Source organism: Halichoerus grypus, chromosome 5 (assembly GCF_964656455.1).
Source record: "Halichoerus grypus chromosome 5, mHalGry1.hap1.1, whole genome shotgun sequence".
Taxonomy (NCBI): Eukaryota; Metazoa; Chordata; class Mammalia; order Carnivora; family Phocidae; genus Halichoerus; species Halichoerus grypus.
Genome location: NC_135716.1, coordinates 65,179,743 through 65,196,085, shown reverse-complemented (window position 1 = coordinate 65,196,085; position 16,343 = coordinate 65,179,743). Strand labels below are relative to the sequence as shown.

Below are 16,343 nucleotides of genomic sequence, written 5' to 3'. Positions count from 1 at the left end.
AAATAATGCTCACAATCACTGGGTTTAATTAGAAAACGTAAGGAATAGCACGGAAGACCACAGGGGAAGGGAGGGAAAACTGAATGGGAAGAAATCAGAGAGGGAAACAAATCATGAGAGACTCTGGACTCTGGGAACCAAACTGAGGGTTACAAGGGAGGGGGGTAGGGGATGGGGTAACCGGGCGATGGGTATTAAGGAGGGCACGTGTGGAGATGAGCACTGGGTGTTACATGCAACTAATGAATTGTTGAACACTACATCAAAAACTAATGATGTACTATATGCTGGATAATTGAACATGATAAGAAAAAAATAGTTTTCTTGATAAAAAAAAATAAAATAGGAATAAGATAAAAAAAAGAAAAAAGAAAAGAAAACGTATAAATCCTCAAAATAACTCAGTGATGGAAGGGACTATGAAAAATCATTTGACTGAAAGTCATGAGGCCTAACGTCCTGTGCTGGGTGTACCTCTACCCAGGAGGTGACCTCAAACAAGTCTCTGATGCTCTTCAGGCCATTGATTCCTTACCTACAGAATACAGAAATTAGACCAGAATAGCTATAATATTCTTCCCAGAGTTAAGAGTCTGTGTGATCTTATAGTTTAATGTTCTACTGATCTACTTGTTACTTAATGTTATAATAAATGAAAACATTTTCACTATTTTAGTTAACTTCAGAAATTTCCCTACTTATAAAATGAACATGTGCTCTAAAGGAAAAACCTGAAGAATGGGCTTAACTGATTTTTGCATACAAAGAAAGGTTCTTTTTTTTTTTTTTTAAAGATTTTATTTATTTATTTGACAGAGAGAGACATAGCGAGAGAGGGAACACAAGCAGGGGGAGTGGGAGAGGGAGAAGCAGGCTTCCCGCGGAGCAGGGAGCCCCATGCAGGGCTCAATGCAGGGCTCGATCCCAGGACCCTGGGATCATGACCTGAGCTGAAGGCAGACGCTTAACTACTGAGCCACCCAGGCGCCCCACTAAGAAAGGTTCTAATAATTCAATACCACATGGGGGAAAAAGGCTTCATTAAACTTATCAAAGATTAATGTTTTCTTGAAAAAGCAATACACACCTTGGCTTGTCCATTATAATCATCATCTAAAATGTTTAGAGAATTTGAAACAGTAGTACCACGAAAAAAGCGTGAAGATCTAAGATACCGCTGGAAACTTAGTAACCTTCTGATATTCCTTGCAGACACAGAAACTTCAATTTCAGATTGAGCTGAAATAAAAGAAGTAAAAGGTGAGTATACCAAGTCAAAACTGTGCATACACTATCTTTGTATTACCCCTTTCTAGTTATACACAAATAAAAATAAATCATACCACATTTCTAGGAGAGAAGAAATACTTTATTTGTATTTTCAACTAAAGAACTAGGAACGAAGGGCTAAATGGTCAATTTTGACAGCAGTTAGAAAGCTAATGAAAAGTGTGGCTGGATTAATAATCAGGTTTTTTCTTTTTTTTTTTTTTTTTTTTTTACTCTGAAGCATTATCACCTCTCATTCTAATGCTTGAATATGCTGTATAAACATTATAGAACAGAAAGACAAAACCTAGCTTCAAACTATTCTTCATAGTGAGGAGCCAGGTCCCAAGTTTAATACTAATGAGATATCATTTCAAATATTAAGATAATTTTACTTAGAGGAAAAGGAGATGGGCTGGAGAATTAACTAATTTCTATTCTATAAGAGTTCTACAGGATAGGGAGAAAAATCCTGTAAGATAGAAAAGCTCTAGAAAGGAGCAAGTCTAACACAACCATTATTTTTTTCTCTAGTTTTAGAACAAACCAAAATTTCCCTAAGTACCAGATGAAGTAACGGACTTGGGTTAAAAGCCATCTCCCAGGGAACACACGTAATCTTTAAACTCTAGAATCAAACTAAATTCAGTGAAATGCTCATAATATAAAACACATGAAAATGGAGACTAAGGATCAACAACTTTACACCTCTCATCTTAACTTCGAGTAGCTTAAAATCACCATGTAGAATGGCAGGTAATCAAACATATTCTCCCTCGTGCGTCCAGTCAGTAACTCCTCTATTGGCCTCTAGTACTTTGTCTTCCTATCTATAAAATAATGGCAAGAATATCTGCTGGATTAAATGAGATAATGTATACATGAGTTAAGTAAACGGTTGCAATGTAGATGATGATAAAATTGATGTTGAAGCCACTGCTTGGAAGTATGCTTCTAGGTAATTATCCTGAGTTCCCAGTCTATTCGTGTTGCTCTAAATAAAAGTATCCGCTGGTTCCTCATCATCTTAAAATGAACTCCATCTCCTTAGTCTGGAAGAAAAGGCTTCATGCTCCAGGTTCTAGCTCTCTCCAGAGTTGACTCAGGTGTCACCTTTCCTGGGAGGCAAACCTGGACACCTGCACACACACTCCCCATGTTGGAGAAAGGGGAGGTACCTCCCCTCCTGGGTTCTCAAAGCTCCCTGTGCACACCTCCAGCAGACTACTTCTGATACTGGATTGTAACTGCTTATTTACCTGTCTCCTTTAATAAATGATGACCTCCAATGTAGGCAAGAACTACCTTTTTTCCCATCTCTTTATTCCAAAGCCTAATAACAGCATCAGGTAGATAGGTGAAAAATATACTGAATAAATGCATCCTATTTTTTAAATACCTGATGAGTTTTCAGATTCCCATATACTCACATAAGCCAGAAATAAAATAATGTACACGGTTATGTACAATTTTCCTAATGTACTCATTTTTCATTCCAGTGAATCTAAAATAGGAAGTATCTAGAACAACTGTGGAGTCAAATTTCTGATCTTTATCAATGTAACTTACATGAAAAGGACTGGAACCAAAATGGTAAAACTATTAATATCAAGTGATAATGTCTGAACTAGAATTAGCAAGTTTGAGGAAATGAGGGTAGACTAAGTTCTGTGAAAACAATGTTCCCAAGTGCTTTGCAAAAAGTTCCTCATTTAGTCCTTAACAATCTCAAAAGATAAATATTATCCTTCACTTTATACATGAAAACACTGAATCTACAAGAGATTAAGTAACGCGCCCAAGGTCACACAGCCAATATAGGATGCAAGGGGATTTTAAAACACAGAACTGTTTGCTTATAAAGCCTATGTCCACACTCTGACTCCTACGTTTTTGTTAAAATCTTTACAGTATTATTTATTAATTGTAAAAAATTTGTGTATAAAATTATTCAAAATTGTCTTTACTTAGATGAAAGCATGCAGGAAAAAAAAACACGGGGGGGGGAAGCTAATGTACAAGAATTTATGCCTAATGTGATCCTTCTAGTGCTATTCTTAGAAAAGAGTGAATCTGGAAGGGACAGAGCTGAATGGTACGAATATATGGGGAGCAGATGAGATCTAATGAATATGATACTAGCACTACCATCTCTGTTTTCATGAGGCACCCTACAGTTTTACAAAAGTGCATTCACATAGGCTATCCCATTCAGTAATCAGAATAATATGAAGATGACAAGATTATCACCCCCATTTTACAAATATAGCCTTAGAAACTGAAGTGGAAATGCAACACAATCTGTGAGAGCCAAAGCATTTAGAAAATTCTAGAAAATGCTGCAGAATACATGTATTCTATCCATTATGGAAAAGTAACCTAAAGAGTTCCAGGTCATGAGCATGACTTCCTGAGCATTCCCTTCAATGTATCTGAAATCCCACACAAAAGGCAACAGTTGTGTCGTCGGCGAGTGCAGCACATCACAGGGTGTGCTCGCATGTGTGCACTGACAGCAGCGGCATCGCTGCTTGCAAATTCTACAGCCAAACTCATGCACCCCAGGGATAAAGGTGAGAATCTCTTTGGGAGGACAGCTGCACAAGGACCAGAAAATAAATGAGCCTCATTTGAGGGGAAAACCCCAATAACTCAGTGCACTGTGCTAAGTCCTCCTATCAACATAGCAGGATTCACACTGTCAATGGTTAAGACATCTGGCAGTCTGGAGGCCAGAGCCCTATTCACAAGATCACAGCTGTACCCGCCTGCTTTACTCCCATTTTCTGGGTAATTTCTGACGAGACACAACCTCCTGGTATCTCATTTTCCTTAACTGAAACAAAACAAAACAAACCAAAGCAAAAACTAAACATAATTCATGTCTTCCTGTTTCGCAGAGTCCTGAAATTGGTACACATTATCCAGAGTTCTGGTTTGACCATATAAAGTTGAGAACGAATATTAGACACTGACTCAAGGGGAAATGCTCTCTCACAGGAGCCTAGCACCATCCAGCAAGACTAATCCCATAAATAACCTACACAAAGCATCAGAAACAGAGCTTCATTTAACGACAGAACCAGCCTTAACAAGTACTGATTATTTCACAGACAACCTAAGAAAGGGGAGAACCTATCCAGATGAAACAGCAAATCATCCAGAGAAAAGTGTTTTCTTCACCTAGAAGGCCTGGGGAAGATTACTTAAGAAGATTACATTGTGGAAGACTGAAAATCCCATAAGACCCTACAGAGACCGCAGCTAAAACTACCCCAAAGCTTTGCCTAAGACTCCATGTACAGCCAGAATTTGGGGGAGGGGGGAAGAGAACATTTGATTTTTCTATTAGGCTAGTTACTGAATATGTCATGTGTTCACATGTCTGAAAAATGAAAAGGAAGCAAGATGGGAAGAAAAGAACCAGGGAAAGAAAGCGAGGAGGAGGGGAGGAGGAGGGACAGAGGGAGGGAAGGCTAAAGGTAGAAAAGAACACAGTGAAAAACCTAACCCTACCTAGTCATCCATCCAACTACTCTAAGCCCTCCCCCAAAATGATAATCTTTTTCTTAAAGTTTCCTGTGTATCCTTCCTGAGTTTGGTCAAATATATGAAATCATTATATACTATTTTTCTACTTCTTTTACATAAATGGTAGCATATTCCATTGTATGTTCTGCACCCTTGCTTTTTAACTTTTCTTGGAGCTCCTTCCCTACCAGTACACGGAGACCTTCCTCATTCTTTCATGAGGTTGTAAAGTATTACATAATATGGATGAACCATAATCTATTGAACCAGTCCTTTACTGAAGAGCATTGCTACAATTTTAAAATTTGCAAAAATACCTTCATTTTGTGAAATATGCTTATATTTCCACTTCTTGATTTGTCAGTTTAGGATATCGTCCTTTAATATTTTATCACACATGAGGAAACCACTCTGTATCCTACTTTCTCTCCCTTTTTGTTTCCCAATGTTTGTTAGCAGAGTACAAACTTTTTCTTTCATTCCAATCCTCACTTTTATCTTTTGTTTGTTTAGGTTCATCCTTTAGCAGTTTCTTCAGGGCTCATGAAAACTACGTAGCTCACAACTTCTTTCAGTAGTCTTTGTATTTGACAGACAGCTTGATTAAACATAAAATCTTGGCTCTCATATTCCTTCTTTGAGTGAAGGTAGGAAAATGAACACACTGATTCATTACTTTCTGGCATTGAGATTTGCAAAGTCTGAGGCAAACCCTTTATTTCCCCCCCTTATAAGTGACGTGGTTTTTTGGCATGGCCATCCACACAATCTCTCTTGATCTTAAAGTCCAATGACTTTGTGAGGATATACCCCCCTGTTAATCATTCTGGGTCCTTTTCCCCAGATATAAGGGGTGCTCCTTCAATATTTAAATTTAACTCTTCTGTTACTTCTGAAGAGTTTTCTTGAATTGTATCTCTAAATATTTGTGTTCCACTCTTTTAGCTTTATTATTCAGAGACTAAGCTGTTAGGTCGAAATGGCTTTACCTGTCATCTATATTTCATTTTCTCTCCAATTCTTTTTGTTTTGTTTTGTTTGCTTTCTCATTTTTCCATCCAAGTACTAACCACACCCAACCCTGCCTAGCTTCTGCGATCAGACGAGACTGATCCTGTCTGCAGGGTGGGCTGGCTGCAGACTGCTGTTCTCATTTCTCCCCACTGTGTCTGTTAACCTTGGTTAGTGCATGTTCTACACCTTGTGCTCCTACCAACTGCCTTCATTTCTGTGATCTACTTAAACATTTGCTTTTTTTTTTTTTAAGTTTTTATTTATTTATTTGAGAGACAGAGATAGCAAGAGAGAGCATGAGCGGGGAAGTGAGGGAGAAGCAGGCTCCCCGCTGAGCAGGGAGCCCAACGCTGGGACTTGATGCCAGGACCCTGGGATCATGACTCGAGCTGAAGGCAGAGGCTTAACCTACTGAGCCACCCAGGCGCCCCTGAACATCTGCTTCTATTTCTTGATTCTGAATATACAGGTTTCAACTACTTTCGTTGCCTTGCCTTATTTATTACCTAGTCCCTGAGTTCTTCAATTTGTGCTTCACAGTGAAGCTACTGCTTCATTTACGTTTTTAAGTGAGTAGCAGAAAATTCGGTCACAATTTTCATCAGCTTAAAGGTAGCATTTTTCTGTGAGCTGCTCTTTAATCATTGCTAAGTTCTGCTGCTCTCTTCTACCGCTCTGCATAATTCAAGGACCCGATGGGCCTGTTTCTTTTTTACAAGAATCATCACTGAATGGGCTAAATTTTTGTGGACTAACCCTCTACACCATTTTTTTTTTTTTTTTAAGATTTTAAGTAATCTCTACACCCAACATGGGGCTCAAACTCACAATCCCGAGATCAAGAGTCCCCTGCTCTTCCAACTGAGCCAGCCAGGCACCCCTACACCACACTCCTAATATGGATAGAAGTAAAGTCTTAAGAGAGGGTAGAGGAGCCCTCTTAGCTTCCTTACCCAAAAGGCTCTCTCCTTTTCTGCCAAAGAGACAGTCTGCTTCTTACAAATGGATCTCTGCTATTTCTGTAGCTGGGCCCAGGGGGAGTGCACCTACCCCTACTCAACCCAGATCACAGACCAGATGAGGCAAGTAAAATATTTAACCTTATACTTCTGGGCAAGCCCCTAAAAAAAAGTTTTAAGACTTCTTTTGTGGCCTAACATCTGGTCTATTCTGGAGAATGTTCCGTGTGCATTTGAGAAGAACATGTATTCTGCTGTTGTGTGGAGTGTTCTGTGTACGTCTGATAGGTCTGACTGGATTACAGTGCTGTTCAGGTCCTCTAATTCCTTACTGATCTTCTGTCTCATTGTTCTACTCATTACTGAAAATGTGAATTAAAGTCTCCATTACCGTAAAATTGTCTGTTTCTCCCTTCAATTCTGTCAATTTGTGTTTCATATATTTTGGGGTTCTGTTTAAATGTATATATGTTTATAATTTATAATTTATGAATTTATAATTTATATCTTTTTACATATTTATCATTGTACAACGTCCTTTATCTCTTGTAATCTTTTTTTTTTTTTCCAAGTCTACTTTGTGTGACAATAATACAGCCACCCAGCTCTCTTTTGGTTACTATTTACATGGAGTATCACTCCCATATTTTTACTTTCAACCTCTTTGTTTCTTTATACCTAAAGTTCGTCCCTTCTACACAGCATATAGATGGACTCTGTGGGTTTTTTTAGTTCAGGTCTGCCAATCTCTGCTTTTAAGTAGAAGAATTTAATCTATTTACATTTAAGGTGACTACTGATAAAGAAGGATTTACTTCTGCCATTTTGCTATTATTTTGGGTATATATTGTATGTTTTTTGTTCCTTAATTCATCAATTATTGCCTCTTTTTTTTTCATTTAGCTAATTTTTTTGTAGTGTAATTTTGACTCCCTCTTCTTTCCTTCTCTGTATATTTTTTAGTTCTTTTGGGCATTACAATTAACGTCTTCAACTTATAACAACCTAGTTTGCACAGTACCAACTTATTGTACAAACACTCCACTCCTATACTCTCCAACTCTTCCCTTTTATCTTGTTATTGTCAGAGTGCATCTTTACTCATTGTGTATACACACACACAGATTTATAAAAGAGTAACAAACCAGAAGTACAACAATACTGCTTTAATATTTACCTATATAGTTACCCTTGCCAGTGTTCTTTATTTCTTATGGTTTCAGGTTATTCTCTAATGTCCTTTCATTTCATCCTGAAGGACTGCCTCTAGCATTTCTCATAGCACAGGTCTGTTGTAAATGAACTCTCTCAATTTTTTTTTTTTTTTAAAGATTTTATTGAGAGAGAGAACAAGCGTATGGGAGAGGCAGAGCGAGACAGAGAAGCAGGATCCCTGCTGAGCAGGGAGCCCGATGCGGGGCTTGATCCCAGGATCCTGGGATCATGACCTGAGCCGAAGGCAGACGCTTAACGACTGAGCCACCCAGGTGCCCCCTCTCTCAACTTTTGTCTGGAAATGTATTTATCTCTTCTTCATTCATGAAGGACAGTTTTGCCAGCTATAGAATTCCTGGTGGATAGTCCCCTCTCCTTCAGGATTCTAAGTATGTCATCTTACCCCCTTCTGTCTTCCAAGGTTTCTATAATGAGAAATCAGTTGTTAATTTTATTGAGGATCCCCTGTTATGACAAATTGCTTCTCTTTTGCTGCTTTCAAAACTCTGTCTTTGGGTTTCAACAATTTGACTATATTACGTCTCAATGTGGATCTCTGAGTTTATCCTGCACTGAGCTTAGATGTGTATTTCATGTCTTCATCAGATTTACAAAGTTTTCTACCTTTATTTCTCAAATACTTTTTCTGCTCCTTTCTTCTTCCTGTTACTGGGACTCCTATGATTCATATCTTGGTACATACAATGATCTCCCACCATTTTATTGGGCTCTGTTCATTTTTCTTCATTCTTTTTTTTTTCCCCTGCTTCTCAGTTTGAATCATTTCAATGGTCTTATCTTCAAGTTCACTGATCCTTCTGCCTATTCAAATCTATTGTTGAATCCCTCTAGTGAATTTTTTCATTTCAGTTATTATACTTTTCAGCCCCAGAATTTGTTTGGTTCCTTTTTATAATTTCTATCTATTGAGATTCTGGTTTTGTTCATACAATGTTTTCCTGATTGCCTTTAGTTCTTTGTCCATGGCTTGCTTTAAGCATTTAAGACACCTGATTTAACATTTCTGACTAGTAATTCTAATGTCTGGGCTTCCTCAGGGATGGCTTCTGTGAAATTCTCTTGTTGCTGTATGTATGGGCCATACTTTCTGGTTTCTTTGTATGTTTTATAGTTTTGTTTTTTTTCTTTTTTGAGAAGTGGACATTCTGACTATTAAACTGGGGTAACTGGAAATCTAATGTCTCACTCCCCCAGTACTGCTTACTTTTGCTTGTTGTAGGCTGAAGCCATCTGTTTTGACTTCCACACTATTTTCACCTTTGCATATCTATCTGCCTTTGTGTGTTCCTTGTTGTGTGTGGTCACTGAAGTTCCTGATCCATTATCTGCAGTCAGCCAACACAGTGACCCGACACAGATTTCCTTAAATGTGTGGCTCCAAAAGGGGGAGTGGAGGGGAGGAACAGATTCTTTAAATCTTCCAGTAGACACTGCTGGTTGAAATCTCTGCAGTTGTAAGGCTGAAACGAAGGCAAATGTCTGCGCCTACCACTCAGGGATCTGACAGACTGACTTAAACATGAAACTCCAAAGTTTTGGAGAACGAAGTACCCAGTGCCTACCCTGGCTTCAGCAAGCCCCTCCAGGAACATAGGCCACTGTCCCCACAGCTAAGGGGGCTGAAGAATGGGGAATGACCACTGGTTTATGTATGAATGGCCAAATAGCAGCTTCTGCCTTCATCAAGTACTCCCAAGGTTGTTATAAGTGTCCAATCAGGATCCAGAAACCTGAAATAGTAGACTCTGGTCTTTTTCTCTAGTTTAGTGGTTGTTTTGGTAGAGAGATAAACCCCTCGATCTTCCTACCCTGTCATTTTGAGTGACATCTGACCCTTTCTTCTAAAAGATGTGTTTTTCTTGGTCCTTTCTGGGAGTAGCTGCCCTAAGCCATCTGTTCTGCTCAACCAAAGCTTGAAAATGGGGAGAATTTGCATGGGAGGACTTATCTGTATAGAAACAACCAATGTTTAACAGTCTGGCACTCCAGATATTTTTCTATGAATCATTTTCTATATGCAAGTGTATATATAGTTTTTCTTTTCTCCAAGACAATTCATGGTAATTTTTTTTACTTACAAATTCATGAACATCTTTCCAAGTCAATAACACAAGTACCAACATTTTTACTAGCTATGTATTATTCTAAAATATGAAATTATCATAATTACTTAATCTTTTTGATTTAGGCTGTTTCTAACTTTTACTTTTCTTACAATTCTGTAATAAACATTCTTATAACTAAATCTTCACACACATCCTAGTTGGAAAAAACCCTCAGAAGTAAACAAGCACATAGGAGCACATTTCAATGGCTTCTAAAACACACTGCCAAACTGGAGAGTAAGTTTTCTAAAAGAAAATTAGAGAGGCTTCCAGAACTGTCCTAGGATAGCTTCCAAAATATGATCTAAGAAAAGGGATCAGTGACTATAAATCAAGGATGAAACATGCTGATGTCATTTTAAGATGGAAATTTTCAGTTTCGTCAGGTTTGCTCCCCTCCCATTCTTCCCCCTTGCACACACACATACACAAATGGATTCCCTATAATGATTAGAAGTAAAATTCTTATGCTGAAACAAGAAAAGAGCACTACAGGGAAAAAAAGGATATCAAGTTGAATAAGTAGTTATCATTTAGGGATATATGAAAAAGGTTACATGGGAACTAGAAACAGGAATGAGTGACTGTGAGAATTTGATTAGTACCCTTCATTCAGACAATTACTAAAAAGCTCACCCTCTGACCATGTTACATAAAATCTGGCCCTACTACCAATACCGTCATAAGCTCGTTCTGTAACTTGAGGCATGCCATTATTTATTTCCCAGCATAATACACAATAGATTAAAACTGTCTTTATTAAAGCCCAGCTTCCACCAGGCTAGGACTATTTATTTTAAGTCCCAGGCTTGTTCTAGTTTACATGGTTACCTACATTCCAATCCAGCTTAGAAAGCCAACAGGGCTCACTGAATTAATCAAGTTACTATTAAAGAGCTGTTAGCTCTGCTGGTTCTCTTCTAAAATATCACATTACCTCACTATGTGACCATGAACAAACTAATCAGCCTCCAAAAAACTAAATGAGTGTTGTTACTGAATGTTCATGGGAGTTACTTCCAGCCATCCATTCTTAGATTCTCTGGGCCAAAAAAGTGAAATGTGGGATAGCAGGCACATTTAGAAGCAATGTTTTCCCCTAATATTAGGAAGTAGACAGGAAATACAAGCAAGAGGTTAAGGAAACCAAAGGGCTGGAGAATCACACACGTTGAGCAGTCTTACTCCCGACAGTCCCAGACTCTCTTCTCTCTCATCCCAGTCACACGGCAAAGGACATCACTGATACTTAGTTCTGAGACAAAAGAGGTTTTTAACAAAAAAGTCTTGGGATCTTGAGACCTGATCACTACTTGCTTTAATGGTCCACAAGAGGGAGCCCTGTAGTCACTGTATCTGCCACCTTAAAAACGTAAATATCAACTTAGATGCATGGAATCATGAATTATCCTTGAAGATTGTTTAAAGAATGTTTTTTATTTATTTTTTAAAGATTTTATTTATTTATTTGATAGAGAGAGACACAGCAAGAAAGGGAACACAAGGAGGGTGAGTGGGAGAGGGAGAAGCAGGCCTCCCGTGACGTGGGGCTCGATCCCAGGACCCCAGGATCATGACCTGCCTGAGCCGAAGGCAGATGCTTAACAACTGAGCCACCCAGGGGCCCCTAAAGAATGTTTTTTTTAAATTCAGTTCCAACTCAAGTCTAGGGCAATGTCATGGAATGGTAATTCAATAAAAAAAACTGAAGACATTCTATATTCTAACCTCCCTTTAATTTTCCTAAACACACACACACACAAATATAGCCGTATCTGAAAGCCTAGTGTTAATACTGAATAATTACATTTATCAATGTCTCTGGGAAGACTTTTCTTGGAAGAATATTTATATTCAGCCTGTGTGGACACATGGGGAAAAAAAGAGCTGGGTGAATAAAGCCACGGCGAAGTCTTTAGTAGAGTAAGGAGTGTGTGCTGATACGGAGAAGCAGCACAGCGGAGTGGATAAATACATGGGCTTGGGAGTCACACACCGGAGTCTGAATCCCAGCTCTGCCACTTTTACTAGTTTCGTGACATTAGGAAAGTTATGATTTAAGGTCTTTACAGTCTTCTCACCGTAAAATAGGCCACAAAGGACTGTTGTGAAAATTAACTGAGATAATACATGCAATATATCTTTCTGGGAAAGAATAAACACTTCAACATGAATGGCTATAATTATCATAGATTTCAAATATTTTTTTAGTTGAGGTATAACTGACCTGTAACATTAGTTTCAAGTTCAAATATTTTTAAACACATGACTTCACACTACTTATTTTAACAAAACCAAATTTATTGTTCATGATAGCATAACTTCATCCTGAAGACAACTGCATACTTTTATATATAGAAATAAATGCACACATTTAAAAGATTTCAATATGCATACAATTTCATTACTTTATTTTTTACGTATGTATGTGTGTGTGTATGTATGTATGTATGTATTTAAGCAGGCTCCATGCCCAGTGCAGAGCCCAACGTGGGGCTTGAACTCACAACCATGAGATCAAGACCTGAGCCAAGATCAAGAGTCGGATGCTCACCGACTAAGCCACCCACGTGCCCCCAATTTCATTACTTTAAAATGAGTATATAAGTAGTCCAAGCTTCAATACAAATCAAAGAAATAAACATGTTACTCATAACTTAAAATCAGATCAATGTTAACATGAGAATAAGCTGTATAATAAATATTCTTTCCCTTAAGCAATTCTTATAAACTAGTTTATGGAATTCAATGTTCACTTTGACAGGATTTGATACAATAATTGATATAAAACTCTTTTAAAGATTATTCTTACTATTGTTCTGGATTAGGCATTTCCATATTAGGATATGTGATATGTTGGATCTCTCTAATGTTCAAACTCAGGACTTGAACATAGCTCCTTATTGATTACATTTTTAATTACCTTCTTAGTGAACTGAGAAAGAAAAGAAAGTACACAAAGACGTACTGTGTGACATACAAAATAAAGCCTAAAGTTAAATCTCCTATTCCCCCAGTTCTCCCAAGCACAGTTAGAATTAAACTACCATTAAACTTCATTAAGATTAAGGTCCAGTCCATATTAGTTCCTTAATTTGTGCTATGAAGTTCAAAAAGATATCTAGGGGACAGAATATTCTATCAATTTGGGGCAACGAAGCAACAAAAATCAGTGGTTTTCAAAGGTAGACATTTCACAATCACCTGGAAACTAGGTAAATTTTTAAAAATGCACACATGTGGGGCAGAGTGCTCTGTTTCCTAATTCAATTCAACAGAGCAGTGCTCCTCTCTACAAGCTTCATAAGGGGATTGTTACAGGAAGTAGGAACATTCACGATAAAAAGGCAGGGGAAAAAAAAGACAAGATTATAGTTTCCTGTGATATCTTCGTGAACTATTATAGATATGTTGTTTACATTACATATTGTAGATATGATTTCAAGACAAATGAATGATTGGGAACAAACTAAAATTTAATAGAAATCCCAGACAAAATATGACCTTAGTCTACAATACCACAGCTGTAAGTAGAGGCTGGAATGCTTACATTTGTAATGAGACTAAATTACACGTGATGAATAGCTACATTAGCAGATCAAACAAATAATGGCTGAAGAAAATAGGCTTGTAAATAGTAAAGTACTGGCCAGGTGGTACAGTAGGAAAGATAACAGGAAAAAGACTGTAACAAAGAAAAAGTCATGGTTGAGGGAAACACCAAGCAACAACTTTTATGGGCTTAAAGGGAAGAAGCAGGAAAAGCTACCGAATATAATACGATCTACCCTTGTGTGTTACTATATATTAAAGACTGAGATAATCTAAGACCATAAAATCAGTAAGACATGAGCTCTTAAACTCAAAATACACACAGAATCAGATGTTCTTTCTGATTATATAACAGTACAAAACAAGTACTGAAGTCTAACACAGCCCTGTTAGGAAGACAGGAAACAACCCCAAATCAAACACACATGAGGATCTAAGGGAAAGTTTAAGGAGTTTGTATGTTTTCATAGTGAGTCGTTACAATACAGACAACATGAGACAGCTCAGCAGAAGGGCAGCAACCAGCCTGAATTTGGTTAATAGTTTCAGATTATACTTAGAGAACTACAAGGGGGACCCTATAAAATCTAACTGGTGGAAGATACGGTTTTAGGCAACTTGATGCCATGGACCAGAGGCTGCCAGAGGCCAGGAACAAAAAGATAAGAGTAAGACTAAAAGCCTAGAAAAGTTCAAAGCTTTTAGGCTACAATATAAATATCCTGACAAGTTCCCTTGCTGCCCTAGTATGGGGTGGAGTAAAATACTAAAATGAATACAAAGCTCTAGATAATGGGTAAAACACATTTACACGGACTGGAACATTACCACGTGCCAGAAGTAAAAGAAAATGGAAAGAACTGCATTTACGTGGACATGAAAAAAAAAAACAACTGTAAAAAGAACATATTCCTTGTATTACATCTTGTCTGATATTGGCAGAGAGACCATGCCTTCCAGTCTGGATGACGTCAGTAAGCTCTAGTGAATTCCATGAAAAGAAGTAACTGTCAAGCTGGCAGCTTCTGTTACTATTTAATAATGATGCCAGAATCTTTCAACCAAAAAACCAAACCTCATCAGATTTTCTAAATGCACACGCAGTTATAGCAGTTCTTTTACGTTTTAAAGATATTAGTATTTCTTATTATACAAGCTAAAAATCAAGTGTAACTAAAAGAATGATTCATTAAATTTAGGTACATACAATTTTAAAAGCAAACAAGAGATAAATTCTGACAAAATGTCAACAGAAAATTCATTTCATCGGGTCCAATAAATTGAAGACTCAAAATACTGTATTTCAACAGACCAGGTATAGACAAGTATTTGTAGTAATATTTGGGGCTTTTAATCCAGCCTACCAAAAGTAAGCCACCGTACTCAAAAGGAGGAAAGTGAAATGAGGAGTCTCCTGGTGGTCTCTAGAGTTGAGTGAAAGCAGAAATCTGCGCAAGCCTCTTGAGGATGGGCTGTCAAATTAAGGGATGATGCTCAAGAGCACAGGAGCCCAGAGTAGGGAGACACAGCTTCCGGGGCCCCTTGCTGTGTAAACTACTCTCCTGTGGGGCTCATGGCTCCACCAGCCCCTCACTCTCTCTAATCAAACAATTTCTCTCTCCCCCTCCTTCTTCTCACGCCCCATTATCTTTTCCTCCAATGTGTTAGTGTTATATATCACTCATTGTCACTAGGTGCCTAAAACGTAGAGTTTTCACAACATAAAATCAGGAGACTAGATAGGTTAAACTTAGTTGAATGAAGGACATCCAGAAGCAGTTTTTAAAAGCTAGAGGACCAGAAATCTGTACCTTCATGAAAGTAATTCCCAGATAGAGCAGGTCTGAGGGTTAGAGATCTTTTTACCTATTTTTTTTAAAGATTATTTATTTAGTTATTTGACAGAGAGAGAGAGAGCACACAAGCAGGGGGAGCGGCAGAGGGAGAGGGAGAAGCAGGCTCCCTACTGAACAAGGAGCAGACTCAGGGCTCGATCCCAGGACCCTGGGATCATGACCTGAGCTGAAGGCAGACGCTTAACCGACTGAGCCACCCAGGCACCCCAGGGATCTTTTTAAAATGGGATGAAAGCTTAAGTTTCTCAGTAGGTCTCAAGAAACTGTTAACGCCAATATTTTCATATGTATGATACATTACCTTTTGTTCTAAAATGTAGCAGTTAATAAGAACAAAAACAAAGGTAAAAGAATGCTTCAGAAAATCCCTTTAGTGAGAGATGATACCTGGGAAAAATTTTTGATTTCTTGTCCCACAGAACCACGATAATACCTGATAAATTCACAAAGAAGTTAGCATGACCAGCCCACTAAAGCATCAGAAACAAAAGAGAAGGAGAAAAATCTAGTTAAGAATAAAAGCTTCTGGGGCGCCTGGGTGGCTCAGATGGTTAAGCATCTGCCTTCAGCTCAGGTCATGATCCCAGGGTCCTGGGATTGAGGCCCGCATCGGGCTCCTTGCTCAGTGCAGAGCCTGCTTATCCCTCTCCCTCTGTCATTCTCTCCGTTTGTGTTCTCTGGCTCTATCTCTCTGTCAAATAAATAAATAAAATCTTAAAAAAAAAAAAAAAAAGAATAAAAGCTTCTGTATAATACATCCATTTCAGGAAAAATTTAACTTAAAAATATAGAATTTACTGGTTAAAGCAGAATCTTTGCAA

At 38.0% G+C, this 16,343-nt stretch overlaps 1 protein-coding gene across 6 annotated transcripts in view; it reads right to left on the bottom strand.

The window, feature by feature from the left end:
• The window catches only part of PDE7A (phosphodiesterase 7A), a 120,430-nt gene that overhangs the window by 30,686 nt on the left and 73,401 nt on the right, over window positions 1-16,343 (bottom strand). For all 6 annotated transcript variants that reach the window (XR_013447864.1, XR_013447865.1, XR_013447862.1 and 3 more), the window contains exon 4: window positions 1,088-1,239. Coding sequence is in view for 2 of the 6 variants with exons in the window: in XM_036090030.2 (XP_035945923.1) it covers window positions 1,088-1,239 (152 nt within the window). In the remaining 4 variants the exon portion in view is untranslated. The remainder of the gene's footprint in view (window positions 1-1,087; window positions 1,240-16,343) is intronic.